This window comes from Ptychodera flava, chromosome 16 (assembly GCF_041260155.1).
Source record: "Ptychodera flava strain L36383 chromosome 16, AS_Pfla_20210202, whole genome shotgun sequence".
Taxonomy (NCBI): domain Eukaryota; kingdom Metazoa; phylum Hemichordata; class Enteropneusta; family Ptychoderidae; genus Ptychodera; species Ptychodera flava.
Genome location: NC_091943.1, coordinates 4,337,807 through 4,357,194, shown reverse-complemented (window position 1 = coordinate 4,357,194; position 19,388 = coordinate 4,337,807). Strand labels below are relative to the sequence as shown.

Below are 19,388 nucleotides of genomic sequence, written 5' to 3'. Positions count from 1 at the left end.
AGGATGGCGGCCATTTTGAATTTCTAATATCGGTAAATCTTGGGTAATTTGTTTCTCTAGTACCAAAATTTGCATGGTGACCCCTATTTTTATTCTTGATTTTGAAAGAGAATGATTGAAAGATTCCTTGAGGAAAGTTAGAACAAAAAGTTTAAGTCTTTCACTTTCGAGGTGCATACTACCTTACGAGGTTCACACTGAAAGCTTTCTTATCGTGCTGTGGGTATACATGGAGCTAGAAACGTATGAATGGTATATTGGGCCCTTTCATTCGAGCTGGTGCTCCGTGATACAAATCACAAATGTACGCTAGGCTCCCGATCGTCTCAACACTGCCGAAATCACAGATCTTGGGAAATTGCGTAGTTGTTCAAGTCCGATTATGTTTCATTAATTCATCACAAAAGTTACGCTTACAACGGAATCAAACCAAGAGAGGTTTAGTTTGTTCCATGGGTTTGCAGTTCAGCGGGGTACGAACACGTATAAGCTTATGCGTACACTCGCTCAGTGTGACCTGGTGACAATTTTCGGACAGGGTATAGTGAATTTCGCCCAAAGCCGTTTCACAAATAACGAGCAGTACGAAATCTTATTACCATACCCTTCGAAACTTTATTGTGTTTATCCTAAAACTGTTAACAGGACGGAAGTGGTATTTGGGGGGTCAAAGTTGCCAAATTGTTGACTCCATAGTGAGTGCGTAGTAATCGGACGTCGTATTTGGAATGTGATTATAGGGCTAAATATTGATATTTGAAACTTCAAACCCTCGATTTTCAATTTCGATGTGTTGAGAAAACTGTTTGTAAAAATTTTGTGATAAATTAGTTACGTTCAACCCATGGACAACGCAACTATATTTCGACGTGTATGGTGCTTACATCTGATATGGGCTGTCTCTGTGTGTTGCTTTAGATCGTACGGTGTGTTAACTTCGCGAAGTTTTATAGCGCCCGAAAATAGCTTCTACCGAAAAAACATAACTATTCAAAACGGGACAGCAGCGTCACCTGACTTAATATGCGGTATCATGACTTGTAAAACGCTATCAATACGGAGCAAAGTGAGTACAACGAACAGCATGTCTTTGAATGTCCGAACCAAGATCGTCCGAAAATAGTCACACTGAGTGTACGGGGACGACCTTGCAGTGGGACCGGGTAGGGTTCGTTGATGGCCGTAGTCTGTGTACCTATCGAAGCCATAGTATTCACATGGTGTCGCCGTTGCTCTCGATCATGACAGAAAAACAGTCAAAATTTGAAAGCTGTCAGATTTAATGCAACATATATCGGAAGAGGTGCAACAGAACCAGAGGATCTCAGGCCCTGAAAGCTCGATTGTGTACACACAGACAATGAGGAGCTTACGACCCGACATGACTTTGTAAAACGTATTCGTGATTGGCTAATTCTGATGATATGTTCTCATGAATAATTAATTAACCCCATTCATACTTCCGCAGTTTCCCGGCGTAATCTGCCAGAGCTTGATTTTGCGTAGGTCAGCGGAGCGAAAATTATTGCTGTGGCTCGCGAGAATGCTGGGACCAGGGCCGACGTAACGTGTCCACACAGGCGATTTGCGTCGGACCAAATTTTGCTTCGGCCCTGCGTCGGCCCTGAACCCCCCTTCTCACCGGGACCAAACTGTGTCGGCCCAAGGCTGACGCAGCGTGTCCACATTGGTTATTTTACGTTAGCCCCAGCCCAGCACCGGTGCTACACCGACACAAAGTAGTCAATCTGAACAAGGCAAAAGTGATGCTGCCGCAGTGCCTCCATAACTTTTACAACAGTGTTATAAAAGCAATCTGAACACTTGACATCTGCCCAGTGTTTGACCAATTTTGTCCCGATCAGAAGGTAGTAAAGGCGACCTAAAATCTGAGTCACCCCAGATTTCTGTGTGTGGACGCATTATGCCAGCCAGATGATCACCAAGTTTGATCATTGGCCTTTTTTAGGGTCAAAGTTTATGGTTTGATTGTTAAGTTTGCATTTACTGGAAGTTTTCGATCCAGTTCTTATCATCCCATATACAGTCAGAACATCGTTTTCCCCTCCAAGTTTAGCTGCACAAATCAGACCATGTCACCCAATAAGCAAATACAGGTGAGAGACGCACATGTTAACAAGGTCATTAAAACCGCCATGTGCTGATTATTTCTTCACCGCTGATGTATCTGATTCCAGCCTGTACGCTCAGTAAAGTTATGCTGAAGTTGTCTCTAATGGTTAAAATAGTCAGAAGCAGTCATAATAGCCCTTCATATGTGTGAAACGTGTTCGAAAAACATGAACAGTACAAACATCAGGATGTTGTCCAAGCCTGCCATTTTGAACTTTGGAAGGTCATAGGTCATTAGAGCTAAATCTAGTCTGAAGTGAAACTAAATTTCAGCCATGGGCCGGTGCTACATGGACCAACTTATCCCTGGCCAAATTGGTCTTTGATGTCCGTGTGAACATAATGTACATGTATATTTCATAATATTTATCTTTCTCTTGACACATTCATATCTGTCTGTCTGTCTAGTCTGTCAGTATGTCTAGTCTGTCAGTATGTCTGTCCAACTGTGTGTGACGAACTGTCTCTTTGTCTGACGAACAGTCTCTTTGTCTATCTACTGGTAATGTCTCTTTTGCAATCCCATAAGCCCATGAACACCAAATAATAAATACTCAAGGTGAACTGTTTCAGGTCAGTTGTGTCATACATGTATGCTATACTACCAGTTTTATGGTATCTTCACCATTAACAGCAAATTTCTTGGTGTTTGTAAATATTCTAATGTCAAATCTTGCCCGCTTGCTGGGAGTGATATTTAGCCATTCTCTTGAAAACAATGAGGCCAGGCTAAACCATAAGAGTTGAAAAGGTTAAATGATATAGAGCATGAAATACTATAGACAAGGACACTGAATGATGAAAGCGGCTTGTTTAACTCACCAGGGACACTGTGCGTACACCTACTTGATCAGTCATTGGAATTCGCCTTCAAGCTGTGTTCCCATGATGGTTTAAACATCCAGTGTTATCATCATACATTATTCAAACCCGCAGATGTGCATCAAAAGACAAAATGACAGTAATGAATGGAGTGTCTATACACTGGCAAGGGGGCTGACTTTGTCAAAAGAAATGAGCTGGCTTGACATGATGGATGCGTGCTGATACATGTAGTTTAATGCAGGTGTTTTTAGTTACACAGTTGGATCAATGCTTAATTTTAAAAAGTAGTTTATTTTTAAAACACACACAGTATTAGGATTAATTAATCCATCTACTGACGTCAACTTGTTATTTGTTTCTGACAAGGTACAGGTACTAATATTGCTCTGTAGGACATGACACTTAGGGGCCAAAAGTGAAAGATAGCCAATATTAATTGTGGCAAAGTTCTCTGTTTATGCAGATTGTTTATGACACTTTTAATACACCTCTGTTGTGTACCCAATTCTGCTTTGCATGTATTCCTGTATTTCCCCTCTGTGTACATTTGTACGTAAAGAGTACCGGTATACAGTACCCTACATGTACCCATGTATGACCAACATGTACCCATACAAATTGCCCTACATGAACCAATGTAAGTTTGAATTCCCTGCAGGTACTCGTACATTTCCTGAAGGTACAATGTACAACTCATCCATGCCCCGAATATACCCATACATGCCCTGCATGTACCTATATGTGCCCTGCATGTTCCCATACATGTACATGCCTGCATCTACCAACATGTACAATGTACATGTATGTACACCTTAATGTATGCATAACACATGTAGAAGAGTATATTCTGCATGTACATGTAGGCCATGTATACCCTTCAGGTACAGTATGTGTACCCATGTACAGTATTATTGTCCATACTCCCATGTATCCTTCAGGTATGGCAATTATGCTAATATCCATATAAAGGTACCAATATGCCCTACTTTATACAAAGGACACACCCATATTCATGTACATGAATTCCTCTATCTATATGGACCCATGCATATACCCCATAGGTACATGTTTTCCTGATGTGTCCATACCTGTATACAGTACATGTACAGAGTGCATATGCTGTGCATCCACAGGGACCCATTTGTGCTCTGCTGTTTGGACTTGTACTTTGTCTACAACCTGTCTGTCATTTTGAGAACTTCTGTCATGAGAAGCATTTATGATACTATACCTATGACATCACAGTAGCACGCTTCTAACTCAGCGCAGATTACCCTTCAGAACCCCTTGAAACGATAATTTGTGATGTGTAGAAACTGTGAATTGCAAATGATAAATTAATGATAATCATAATATTGACAAAGATAACTAATTACTGCAAACCCAGGATATGAACCTCAATTACAATAAAATGAGACAAAAGACACGTAGGGCGACAATTTGAAATTATCAGTCATGTAGAGAATGCCGTGAAATGATCTCACTTTTCAAGATAAAGTTTAAGTGGATGGAATGTCTGGCGATATCTCCCAGACAGATGTGTATTATTTCTGGAGTGTTATCCAAGTATCGGATTATTAGGAAGGAATTGTCTGTAATGTCATTCATTATCCATGATGGATGTTTTAGAAAAATTAAAATGTCAGAGTACTTTGTGTAAAGTGTGTACATGTACTTAGGTTAGATTGAGAAAAAAGTGCTTGAAATTGTTTATGTAGGAAGACATATTATTTCCACGGTTGTGAAGGGGTCAAGCATGCAATGCGAGGTTAAAGGTCACATCTGTAAGGCAGGGGGCAGTTCATTCAGAACTATACCATTGAGTCATGTCTGAGGGTAGTGTTTGCTCCAATAAGACGGGTCAGGGGTTAAGTCCAGGATATGTCTACTGTCTGTCTGCTGGCCTGAACTGGAAACAACCTTGTATATTTCATTGCTGAGCAGTTGACTGCTTGTGTGTGAAATTTCATGCCAAATGCTTACAGTTTTTTCTGCATGTACATGAGGAAGTTACTGAGTTGTTGAAAAGCTCTTTGACAAATAAGGTTTTCATAATACTTGTGAAAGCGAAGCCGATATTGTGTAAACAATGACACATTGCAAATCTAGAAATTGTCCATTCAAGAAAATCAAACTGTGATATCGAGCTACATAGAGATATTGGAAAATGTTATTAAAGGTTTCATCATTGTCAGATGAAAGGATATTAATAATTTTATTTGAGATTGGAATCTTTAGACTTCAATTGGTTTCATTGCTAAGCAAACATAGTAGAAATGTTAATGACATGGTCCTTTGATCAGAAATCTATTCAGTAAGATTCACCATACAGAATCAACAAACATCAACTTTTCATTGATACTTGTCCAACATTTGCCATCCAAATCCTGGTGATATTTGTCCAACATTTGCCACCCAAATCCTGGTGATATGTGCATTTGTCCAATATTTGCTATTCAAGTACATGTGAGGTATACTAGTATAAGATTCCTTGAGTTGAAATAGAGGTCATGTTGTCGTACAATCCAGACATACATGTAGGCTTGTCTTGTGTGCATCAAAGGTAATTCAAATAAATGATAATAATAAATAACAAACAATATTGTTGAGTTAAAATGTACATTGCTGCAGTTTAAGTACAAGTAACTATTTACATTCCTTGATGTTATTAAAGTCAAAAACTAACAAAGACCATTTGCAGAGTTATGCTGAAAGTTTCCAGATCATGTCACAGAAACTTCAAAAACTTGTTGATTCAGCACACAAAAGGTTGAGTTGTTGACCTTTTACTAGACTGGTCTCTGTCCCTTGGATTTTTCTGGCAGCAGCAGTTACTGTTGCGTCCACCCTATTGTCTTAGTCTATGCAACAGCTTACTACATGTACTAAAGCGACATCCGCTGAAGTTTATTCCTTCGATACTACATGTATGTTTTGATATTTATATGTGAATAGACTTGGAGGAAGTCTAACCTTTTACTTGTCGAATTGCAAATCATCAAAATGAATTATTTCTGCCGTTATGTGTCAGCCAAACACCAAATTTATGATTATTTAGTGTCTCTTTATATGAGCAGTACATGTACATGTATGTCACATGACCTGTGTCAAATGCATGTGACTTAAGCTTTGACAAAAAGGCAACCATGAAAAGACCATTTTCACAGATGTTTCCCCATCAATAAAATGACGGCTTTACTCCCTACAATAGGAATGTCTTTGCTGTGTGTGATATGCAGTATAGTGTCCGTTCTTTGAGTCACAGTAAATATATATCAATGGATGTGGTTTATGGAGATATACAGTGTAGAGGATGTGGATAGATAGTCTGCACTTACAGTGTATGCTGCTTATTAAGTATACAGTGCTGTACATGTACATGTGTCTGTTTTGAAAAACAATGTGGTACCATTAATGTGTGTGATTTTAATAAACCAATATCTTGCCAGTTTCATAATCAATAAAGTGTCAGATATCTCTATATGATGGTCAGTTTGATATTTGAAACAAAATGACCTAATTTCAAACAATACAGAATTATGTGCAGTACCAGTATGGTAATGCAACATGTGTTATCAGCATTTTAATTTCTGAAGTGTTGGTTTTTGCAGCATATTAAAAAAGTAGGGGAGTGTAACCTGGAGATCGTTTGTCAATAATGTGTGTACCAATGATGAAAGTATATTTAGATGTTGAAAGCCTCATGAGCTGTAACTTTTTAAATTACCTTGCGTTACCTACATGTACATTTACCTTGCATTATTTTTTTCTTATGGTAATTTTTAGTATCTTGTTCTGCCTGTAAGATCATGATGAAATGCCCATTGTTCAATTAAATGTACCATATGTGTGGTCAATGCAGTCAGTACATGTATGTGCATGATGTGTTATAAGTTATACATTTGTTTACAGTAACACTACTATACACTCAGTGTACTGGGTTTGTGATTGCAAGGCTAATACAAATTATTTCAACATGGGTCAAGCAGAGAAATTAGAAAATGTATTTTGTTCATAGAACAAAAATTATGAAAATATCAAAAGTCTCAGGTACAGTCCATTTGATGGCAAAATATTTTTTCGATCGACTGTATATACAATGAACAGGTATACAAATGTACAGTACACATCAACAGCACAATGTGTACACACACTGCATGTAGCTGGAAAGAAAGAGTATGCAGATGGATGGAAATCAGATGGAATGTGTATATGAACAAAATAGATTGATTCCTCAGAGAATCTATGGATAGGTTGAAAAGATCTAGTTTGTAAGATCTTTCCGAGATTGGGTACAAATATGCGATACCTGACTAAAATACATGTACATGTTGGCCAGGTGTTATTTTGATGGAGATTGTTTTATGAACTCATTTTACCATTGATATCATGTCTTATAGTTTCATCAGTCAGTCTTTCACAAAACATTTCATGTGGTATTGAGTTTATATTTCGATACCAATTAATTTGTCATATTTATATCGATTGACACTTCCGTGAATATGATTGGTTGATACATGCTCATGTGAGCAAATATACATGTTAAGATGACAACTAAAAATCTCAAATTAACCAAATTGTCTGCCATCTTGACAATTTCTAACAGCTCGACAAAAAATACCCAAACACTGCCAGGAATAAATGTGCTTTCATTGATTTTTAACAAAAAAGTGATGGATATGACAGCTTTGGTAACATCTGTGTGTGAACTAACATCTGACATGGTGTCTGTACAGAGTATGTTTGGTATTATGCTTTGTAGGACCAGCAACTCATCATGTATAATTTGGCCTCTCATTAAAATGGAAATTTAATTATACCTCGTATAAATTAGTGCATTGTTATACATTACGTTAATTATTCTTTGTTAATTATTCTACCTCCACTAAATATCATTTGTTCCTCTCATTTATTTCAAATGTATGCTGTAACCTAGCAATTTATTCACTACAAAATGGACATATCATATCATCACCTTTCTTCCCTTCATTCAATAAAATCACTTCAGCTGAGACGGGTCACTCCATAAAGCTGTATATTTATGAACAAATGCAATCTTTTACCACCATGATATCAAATGACCCTATTAAATAGAGATTCTTGTACAGGAATGAATAACATAAAGATTCCTATACTCCTCAGTATGTGAAATTCACTGTAAATTTGTTGTAAAAAAAGAGCATTAATGATATGAAAAAGCTATTTAACTGCATGTGGAATGAGTTTGCGAATAGGATGTACAGTTTTGATGTGTACGCTACACATGTACGGTATATCAATAGTGTTGTTATCATACATTGATGGTGTGTTTATTTTTCCCAAGTTGCCATCAGCCATACAGGTTATAAATGTCTGTTACCGGCTAAATATAGATTACTGAAATACCCTGCACTACCATCGGTACATGTAATGGTGTCTACAAGCTGGAGTTACTCGATATCGCCATTCGAAATATTTTCCCTTTCTAGGAATCTCACACTCAGTGATATGATATCAACATTCCCATGCCTTTGATGCTCAAATTGCAAGAAAATGGTCATTGGCATGTGACAAAAAAATTGACAGAAGAAATAATGATAATGATGTTTGCCAATGTGCCCATTTATCTGTTGTAAACTATACAGCCAAATGACAACAATAAACATGTCCTCAAATTACTTGCCTAGAAATATTTTCTTGTGTTCAAAAGAAATAACCCCCAGCAGCTAAATACACATACTATGTTCTCCATAATGGATTCTGCAATTACATCAATATATAATATTCCATTTCTTCGTTACCTAGTAATTTTAAAGTAATGTAATTAGTATAATCAATTTTTCTCTCTGTGTCATTGAACAAAATTGAATATGTCACCTTGGTTACAATCCAGCTTGTACCTCCATGATTACAATGATCCATAACTGATAGTACATTTATAAAACCAATTTAGAATTTTTCTGCATTTGACATTTTAAGATTAAGAGCCGATTTGAAAAAAATGAATTTAATATTGAAATATCCTAAAATAATTCATTCATTATTCGTTATTGTACACTATTCACTGACAATTCCAGACAAAGAGGATCAGTTAGAGTGTAACTGTTTCACAGAGGTTTTGAAGTTATTGAAATGAATTATAGTTTATTTATTGTACAGGAAATATGTATGATAACAATTGACAGTTGATAATGTGATATTTTGAATAAACAAATACAAGAAATATTTCCAGACATTTCCTCATCAAATAAAAAATATTTGATTCTTGCATGGGGCAAATTTTTCTACGCAGTCTGTTATATTATCATTCCATGAATGCCCATTTTAATGTAATTCATTTAATTCCAAAGTAATTTATTACAGCAGGGAAATAATGGCTACCATAGTTTTTATTAGTTTTCAGTTTCACTCCACTGATTCACAATGTAACGGCCAGGTCAGACTAATTTGTAGTAATATATTAATATGCTGTATTGCACCCCAGATGAAAAATGGACTTGTTACATTACATCATAGGTTACTAATGTTATACTGGTACCGGTATATTACATGCGCTCTGTACCTGTCTTGGATAAAGCCAAGCTAATTACAAGACTAATCTCTGTATGGTTTGCAACATCATGCCTGCTACATGGATGTGCTACCATCAATTCTCAGGGTGAACCACAAACACCCTACTAGTCCAGCCCATTTTAATGAGACTAACTCTTTCCCAGTGTGGGCCATAAGGTATTCACATCGTGTTTCCTGCAGCTTGAAGGGTGTGTTTGTTGTAAAGAATATTGGACAATGGATGAACATAACATGTGACGATCGAAAAGACTTCTTTACAAAGCAGATATTCTATAGTCTTTCTTTAGAAGTTTTAGCACTGCTAAAATGTAGATCATATGTAGGACAGTGTCCAGGTTTGTTTTTAGAAGTGTCAAATATCTGTCATCGTCCAGGCCCTGTGTAGTCAGTTGGGTGGAGTTCGACCGTTGCCTTTCAATTACCTTGACAGTATTTACAAGTAACAGGAATGGCAAAAAACTTTCTCCACTTTCAGTAGCGAAGAGCTCATCAGATAATTTACCGTAGATGTTCATTTGTCATTTCACAATTTCTATTCATAAACACCTGGTCCAGGCCTGAGATGTTAGGTGGACAGGCCTCCAAGAATGATTTCATTTTAGCAACAGTTTGATTTGAATCAAAAACATGATATTTGGCAGTATGCCTTTCCATCTTGGTCCAGGTTTTCATACAGTGTAGTTGTTTAGCTTGATTGAGCCATTGTGATGATCTCATTTAGATTTGTTCATATTATGATGAAATTACCAGTACAGTATGGTACTTCAAAAAACGTTCCTTTGTACTGTAGCTCACAGATGTTTTGAAAAGCACTCTATCCTTCATAGTTCCTTTGTTATTTCCTTTGGTTTGTTTGTCTGTCTGTCTGTGTACATGTATGTGTATATATGTGCATACTTTGTTCAGGCAGGCAGTGTGAATGGCATGTAGGTAACTTGAAATAGAAATAGACATCTGCCACAAACGTTCCTATGTGTTCAATCATTGTATAGATCATAATTGTGGAAGATTTATGGATTTGATTACAATAGGAACATTTTTGTTTCTTTCTTACAGTCTAATCAACCCTAATTATGTCCATGCTAGCCTCCAGTCATTTGTGCAGGCACATTGGTGTCTGTTGCAGGGATGACATACTTTATAAGTGTTGTAGGTTTCTTCAAGCCATGATGAAATTATTAGGCTCTATTGCCTTTATAAAGTACATGTACAATGTACATTCAGAGCTGCTCTCTAGAAAATCAAGAAATTTTACATTCTTTCAACAAATCCTTGAAACTGATCTTCTTCTTACCCTTATTAAATAAATGGTTTTGAATAACAATGCATTTCCTTTGTACAAACTACCAAATGGTTGAATACTACTATTTGACTAAAACCAAAAAGCAGTACATGTATGTAGATACACAGATTTAATGTATGAGTAAGCAAACTGTGTTGAAAGAATGTGAATGTTATTGAAAGAAAGAGTGCATACGTGTATACATACATGTACCGGGGGTATGCATTCTTTTCTTCAATAAATTTATATCCCTCTTAACAAAATCCTTGAAACTAGTCTTTCTTCTTACTGGTACATGGCTTGCAATAACTATTCATTTCCTTGCATGAAATACAAATGGTTTTACTTTGAGAATATTTTTGACTGACTCGAAAGATTAAATTAGAAATATCGGTCACTGGAAGTGGCTACATTGTATGTGGACCCACTGTACTGGTATGTAATGTGAACTACATGCAGTTGTTTTTCCCTCGGGTTGCTGTTAAACTTTTATTTCTTATCAGCATATAATAAACTTCAGTGATTCACAACCCTTGATGAAAATAACTACACTGGTTCTAAGCATGCAGTACCAACAGCCAAAGAATTATATACTGTTATATATGTCATGAATGATACAGCTCTAATTTTGTATTCTGTATTGTCCCTTTGTTTTCTCCTTTCTCAAATTACAACATCATTTAGAAATACTACACTGCAGCTACTTATTTTCTTTTTCCAAATTGCAAATGTCTAACATCAAAACTGTAGAGTCTGAGACAAACACGTAACAGGAATGGATGACAGTAAATTTAATTATGCATTACAAGACTCCCTGTCACACTAGGAATGTCTTATCAACAGGTTACACATGTAGCAAAAAAGCATGTAGCCCTAAATGTATGTGTGTATTGTAAGTGTCTGCTTTCTGGCTATGCCAATACTCCACTGGTGCATCCCAATCCCGGGATCCCAATAGCTACATGTAAACACTCACTCTACACACGTACATGTAAACGGATGATGAGAATACAGCCATTCTCACTGCACAAACTGGTCAATATCACTCAAATCATATGACGCAGATAATAAACAGAAACAGAGAAATATGAGTAAACATGAAACCTTGTTCACACAGTACAAGCAATTTAATATCATTACACATGTGTGACTGATTAATGATATGGAATCTGATTAATTCTGTATCAAATGAACTGTCAAGTATCACATCTTGGCAATATCATTAATAGTCAAGTAGTAAAAGTACATATACAGTCAACTGGTCAGTATCACATCCACTGGTTCTGCACATACATGTACAATCAACTGATCATTATCACGAAAAGCTACAAGTCAATATAGCAAACAGTCAACTGGTCAATATGACAAAAATAATCTGAGAAGCAGTCAATACAGTAGTGTATGTGTTCCCTTTTGGTGTTGAGCAATTTTCATATTCCCAGGAAAATGATAACAATTCCAGTTTGACTGATCATTGATACGTAACAATCAATATCACAGTCTACACAATCAACATTTGTCCGGAGAACAAGGACAGAAAATCACAATAACAACAAATGAGAAACAGAGGCCATGAAATCTGTCGTCATGAACTATAATTGACCTCCAAGTAGTGGCCGATACGACCTTGCTGTATTGTCAGACAAAAAAGTGAAATAACAATAACCATATTTATTCTGGTCAGGAATATGATGTCATGACTGGCGCTTCACAGAGGTTAGGATTGTTCAGTAACATGAAAAATGATGTGCATATACAGTGGACACTCCAAACACCTGAGATAACATTCTTCAGATAAAAAATGATAACATTTGTGACCCTGGGGGCAAGCAGTTCACCAAGCTTGAAAAAAAAATCTTATGGGGTATAATTAGTCTGGAAACAAAAAAAAAAAACATTGCGTAGTTTGCTCAGGGAGACAAATTTCCCAATTATTGAAGGAAATTTAATAGATTGGTACAATGTATTACTTGTCAGTACACCAAGATTTTACAATGAATGTAATGATACTTGCATCATTTGTAGGGTTAAATCTAATAATTCTGAAAGAAATATTCTTGATTTTGTGCAAATGACTTGTAAATTATACTCATCTACTGTACTGTTGTACAAGTATTTTGTTTCATGAAGTTTCAGTGTACTTTTACCTGTGAACACATGTAGTTTGGAATGTTCATACCGCTTTAAATTTATCACTATTACATTCATATATATATGTACTGTTGAAACAGTTTCTTTATATGTGGACATATGAAAAATACATTGTCTTTATCTCTCACAGTGTTTTACATCGCCACAGTCTGTGGATAATGTGCTAGCCTTTTTCAAAATTCAACAGACTTACGGTACAAAGGTTTGGGAAGGGTTGGGGAAAGGGTTTTGCAATTGTTCTGCCAATAATACCAACCTTTTCATTGTGACAGACCTACATGTAATCTCGCTCACCCTCTTGAAAGTTATGACAGCACCATCATGCTATGGATACACAACGGGGTCAATTGAGGTCACATTGTGGTGGCTGCACAGCTGTGAAAAATGTGTTGCTATGTCAGGGGTCAAAATAATGTCTTCTCTGTGGGCAGATTAAAGCTATCTACATTTTGCCAGCGGCAACACCAGTTTCCCCCAACCAGCAGCATTACTATTCATGCTTCAATTCCCAGCTCTTGAGAAACTATGTTTGTTTTTCCAATGGTCAACTGACATAGTTCTTTAGTTTGTTGAATGTTTTCTCGACATGTAGAGGTTAATAGCTGAGTGAAAAGCAGACCTGAATACTGAGTATTCTAATCCACACAAGGCTGAACTCATTAAATGCTAACAGACCTAGTATTTGCTGCTGGCAGAATTTACTTTTCCGAACAGAACATTTTGCTTCAGAGCTAGGAGCATCAGTGAAAGCCTTGTAATGAATGTTTGTGTAGAAATCACAGTTTACAAATGTAGCATTAGAAGTATATAGCAGTCACATACATACATGTCATTTCCTTTCCCATCTCTGCCTTAAAGGGACAAAGTCGGCCATTTTTCTTGAATTTTGTTTGATGCAAGATACTACTTATATTGTTTGACATGTTGAAAGATACTGAATAAATGGGTGACCATGCATATATTCAACCCTGGTTTTAGACAAATTAAAGGAAACCAGGGTGAAAATATATTAATGGTCATGACCATTAATTCATTCTCTCGGTGGTTTCACGTATCAGGTCTAAACCCAGGGCCGAATATATGCATGGTCATCCATTCATTCAGTATCTTTCAACATGTCAAACAACATGAGTAGTATCTTGCATCAAACAAAATTCATGAAAAATGGCTGACTTTGTCCCTTTAACAGTTTACATCACATACAATGTACTTCTTATCATGCTCACGCATAGCGACACGTCTGGCTGTCTCAGTCTAATGGAATTCATGATTTTATTGGAAATGTCAGTCTTCAGTCTCCATCTTTCTTGAAGATTTATGCATCTATCTCTCCCTGGTTGATTGAATTTATCACATTTTTAATGGTCAAAATATTCATAGTCTATGGCATGATGTGTGAAATACAACACTTCAAATTCTGTTGAGTATAACTGATCATACGCATCATGTAATTTATATAATACCTTGATACTTGTATTTTACTATGTATGAAATAAGTATGCTTATAGTCTATCTGTCATCAAAATATTGTACAGAAAACTGGATGACATCAAAGGATAATATTGGTAATAAATTATTTTATGATGTATATGATATCAGAGCCATGCAGCTGCAGGTATAGATGGTGTAGGGTCTGTTTTGAATGCAAAACAGTGAGATGCTGTCGTAAATAATATTTCACTTTCAGTTCATGTAGCAATGTAAATACACTGTGAATGTTGTGAGATTTCTTTTGCCTTTTAAGGTGGCAATGGTCCGCAAACAACAGCTACGTGTATACATGCATGGATAGGTGACAGTTATTTCACATCACAATTTATAGTATAATTACGGTATTATATGAAAGGTGTATATGTATACCGGCACATACATTAATTTTATTTTTGCAGTATTGCGCCTCGGGGATGGATGTATTCAGACTCACATTTTTACAAATCTTTTCTAATCTACCACTTTTTGGTGGCTCATTTTAAAGCTCTTGGAGAAAGAAAAATGTTTACTGTCTTAGTTTTTTTGAAAATTGAAAATTTTATTTTTCGCCATAGAGTTAACACAGGGATGGCTTCCATTTTGAATTTCAAATATCAGTAAATGTTAGGTGTTTTGTTTCTGTAGTGCCAAACTTTGCCCAGAGACACCTGATATTTATTTTTAATTTGGTAACTGTAAGAGAACGGTTGAAGGGTTTTAATTGAGGAAAGATTTAGCAAAAGTTTAAGTCTTTCACTTTCAAGGAGCGTACTACATGTACCTTAAAATTAATTTGTGCCCTGATTAATTTGTGCTTGTCTCATTGAAGTAATATTTTCATACCAGTACACTGTACATGTATGTAATGCAGATATTTCCTTGCCTAAAGTACTGAAGCACATGTAGAGGTAGTTAACAATGCACACTCACTCATCTAAACAACATAATGACAACTATGTGACCACATAAATTCACAAGAATGTGACAAAATTCCAGAGTGCCATGACTCAATCTACTGTGACAATGTTGTAACAATCTAACAACAATGCATAGAATGTCAATCAACATTAATGATAGCATCTTGTTTTCTGTATGCATCTTCAGCTTGGTTTGGATGTGATTGAACTTCCAGCAGATGAGGGATTACCGGACTGCGTCTTCGTCGAAGACACAGCTGTCATCCATAATGGTGTAGCGTTAATCACGAGACCTGGGCATCCTTCCAGACGAAAAGAAGTAAGCTCACTTTCAAACTTTTATGGCAACAAATATGCAACATTCTCACACCAAGGAAAATGGCAATATTGCAATTTTTTTGTTAGCTCCCATAGCCATATGTATATATGGCAATGGAAGCTATTCTTATAGGCTAGGGAAATGTCTGTATGTATGTATGTCTGTATGTCTGTGTGTCTGTATGTCTGTATGTCTGTATGTCTGTCCGTCAACATCAAAAACTCCAAAACCGCTGTACATTTCATCTTGATATTTGGTGTGTACATGGATGATGGGCTGTAGATGAGATTTTGTTCAAATGAAGTTGTCATTTGCCAAAAATATGCAAATTAAGTGAAAAATGTAAAAACAGTCAAAATTGAAAATCTCAATAACCACTGAGCAGATTACATGAAAAATTAGCATGTAAGTACTTTGGGCTGACCTAAAATAATTGTGCTTTTTTTGATTTTTGATATTGTTGAAAAAAAACAAATTAGTGCCAAAAAGGCGTTTTTGGTAAAAAATCTTCTTCTTCATAACCGCCGGTCAGACTGCTTTGATATTTGGTATACAGGTCCCTATGGATAACCCAACTGGGATTCATTCAAATTGTGATGAAATATGCAAATCTGTATTTTTAAGGAATTTTTTTGTCATTTTTGGTCAAAAATTTATTTCATCAAAACCGCTCGTCTGACAGCTTTGATATTTGGTATACAGGTCCCTAGGAATAACCCTATTTGTTTTTGTTCAAATTGTGATGAAATATGCAAATCTGTATTTTAAGGAATTTTTTGTCATTTTTGGTCAAAAATTTATTTCATCAAAACTGCTCGTCTGACAGCTTTGATATTTGGTATACAGGTTCCTACAGATAAACTAAATATGATATATAGAATATATGATGAAATCTGCAATTTTGTATTTTTTGTGCAATTTTTGACATTTTTGGTCAAAAAATGTGTTTCTCAAAAACTCTTTGTCTGTTTTTCAAAAACTACTTGTCTGATGCCTTTGATATTTGGTATACAGGTTCCTGGGGGTTCTCCAAGTGTGATATAGTGAAATTTGATGAAATCTTCAATTTTTGTATTTTTGGGTCAATTTTTGCCGTTTTTGGTCAAAATATTTGTTTCTCAAAAGTTACTCATGTGATAGCTTTGATATTTGGTATACATTTTTATACATAATTATGATGAAATCATCAATTTTGTATTTTTGCAGCTAATTTTGCCATTTTAGGTCAGGCCATCCTGAAATGAGCTATCAAAGATCTCAACCATCTTCATCAATACATATGTCACAAAAAGTTGCTCTCTACATAACACAGCAGAGCTCTGTCGACAATGGGGTCGCTTGTTTTTTTCAAAACCGCTGGTCAGACAGCTTTAATATTTGGTTAACAGGTCCCTAGGATGACCTTAGTGAGATGATTTCATACAGTCAGGAAATACTTAATTTTGTATCCATGTCTATAGTAGCTTCAGGGACATTGGCCCTATGTTTAAGATAATGTTGTGATTCAGTAAGCATTTGAAATGGTAAACTGTATTTGGTGTTGAAATGCGGTAAAAAATAATGAGAAAACATAGCTGAGGTGATTTCAGCAGGTTTGGTTTCCAACAAATATATTCAAAGTTTTTTTCAATGTTAAAGAGTGATGGAGGGGGGGGGGGGGGGGGGGGGTCCTGGCAGATTTTGAAAAAAATCCAAACAAATGTCAATAAAAAAATCAGCCACAGAAGGTTTGTCAAAAAGAAAAGGTGAGATAGTGGGAAAAAAAGAATGTACAGTGTATCGGATAAAAAAGATGTTCCTCATCAATCTTCCAGACAACCCCCTTTTATCAAATGGTACACCCCTGATGTATTTTTGTGTGCCATTAAACATGCAGTGTATTTTAGTTTAAGATGTCAATCAAGTTAGGTAAGGATTTGAAAGGAATAGTCAAGTTCACCACAGTTTAACTTTATCTCTTGTGTCATCATCCTTGTGTAATTGGTTAAGTTTGTAAGTTGCTCCAGATGTGGATGTACCAGCTGTTCTGGAAGAAAACAATGTTTACTTTTCCCTATAGGGTTCTGAGTTAATGATTGCATGTTGAAATCTCTCCATGTATCTGGTGCATGGGCAAAATGTAAATATTGGTTGCATGTCATGTATTTCAGTCTATGTCAAATATTGTAAATGAAAATCAAGAACAGTTTGCTGTGTGCTTGTAAAAGATAACATGTATGTCAATACATATTAAAACTGCCTTGCAGTTTGATTGTCTTAAAAATTATCACAGAAGTAGAAAACGAAAAGAAACTAATCAAATTGCTGTAACATATTCACCCTCAGTGTCTGTAGGCCTATACTTAACTATTTTATCATTACATTCAGCTTTTTGTTATATCTTTATCACTCTCCATGGGCCAAGGCACACTTGGGTCAATGTCATCACTCTGTGCCAGTCTGTAAATGTCAGTCTGTCTGTATTTAGGCCCATGTTTCATACAATTGGTGGTTTGTTTTGATAACTTTATTTGGTATTTAGGGATAACCTAGCAATACAATTTTTTTGACAAAATGTGACATGACTTCGGTGACCTTTGACCTAAAATATACACATTTGTCCATAACTCAGTAACCACAAGTGCTACACCCTTCATGTATGGTATGATGGGACACCTTATGATGCCACATATTGCACCTCATTAATTATGTGCATATCTAATTTTGAGCAAGCCAATAGAGCCAGAGGTCTGATTTTTGATATATAGGGATAACTATAGGAGAGAATTTTTTTTGACAAAATGTAATGTGACCTCGGTGACCTTTGACCTCAAATATACATATTTGTCCATAACTCAGTAACCACAAGTGCTACACCCTTCATATCTGGTATGATTGGACACCTTATGATGCCACATATTCAGCGTTGGAAACTACGCCCGTCTCCCGTCCGAGACGGGTAACTTTTCAGTCAGACGGGAGGAAAATTTTACTTCCACGTCCGTGTGTCGGGCTCTCGATAGTAGCCCATACGGCATATACCCAGTAATCTCATCGATCATGATCAGCTGCTTCTAGATGTTGTTTCAAACGAAATGTAGTATACCAATATGTCGGACTTCGACGCGCTTATGCTACTGAAACTGTGCAACTGTGTGACGCCGGAACGCAATGCAAGCGAGACATGTAAACACGGGTAAACAGGAAGTCGCTCATACTAGTAAATCTCATACTAAGCGAGATTTGCGCGATATCAGCCAGTGCTATAAATATAAAGATATAAAGGAAAGATATAAAGATATAAAGGATATAAAGGAAAATGAGGGCAACTCCACACATCGGCTCTACCAAGATTGTTTAGTATTACGATATGGTGTGGAATACATGGCGAGACACCGGTTGTTGTGAAGGGCTGCTTCGAGAAATAAATCTTGTTTCTCTTTGTTTAGCCATTCCCAGGTTTCATGGTTTCATTAACAATATTTGCTGTAAACGGCCTTTGAAATCGGTTTGGTCTGAGGAGAGTATTGGTGTATTAATTCATGCCGCCAACTTTGATTACTTATATGGCAGCTCTCTCAGTTTTTTGATTTTCTTTGCCAGATGATGTTTTCTGTATTGCTCAGCAATCTTTTCAGTTTGGTTGATTGTAGTACCAAGTCGATGACAGATTGCATCTTGGTTTTATACGATAAAGTGGCATAAAATGGAGACAAATTAAAAAAAAAAAATGTTTCCCCATTGTTAAAACCGCTATCGT

The 19,388-nt window shown here is 36.3% G+C and overlaps 2 protein-coding genes across 4 annotated transcripts in view; one reads left to right on the top strand and one right to left on the bottom strand.

Annotated features, from left to right (window-relative positions):
- Window positions 1-3,085, bottom strand: part of LOC139152574 (protein O-mannosyl-transferase 1-like) — a 65,658-nt gene extending 62,573 nt beyond the window's left edge. Inside the window, exon 1 of the mRNA XM_070725799.1 lies at window positions 2,956-3,085. Coding sequence (XP_070581900.1) covers window positions 2,956-2,991 — 36 coding nt within the window. The 5' untranslated portion in view covers window positions 2,992-3,085. The remainder of the gene's footprint in view (window positions 1-2,955) is intronic.
- The window catches only part of LOC139152575 (N(G),N(G)-dimethylarginine dimethylaminohydrolase 1-like), a 58,579-nt gene that overhangs the window by 10,866 nt on the left and 28,325 nt on the right, over window positions 1-19,388 (top strand). For all 3 annotated transcript variants that reach the window (XM_070725807.1, XM_070725808.1, XM_070725806.1), the window contains exon 3: window positions 15,518-15,649. In XM_070725807.1, coding sequence (XP_070581908.1) covers window positions 15,518-15,649 — 132 coding nt within the window. The remainder of the gene's footprint in view (window positions 1-15,517; window positions 15,650-19,388) is intronic.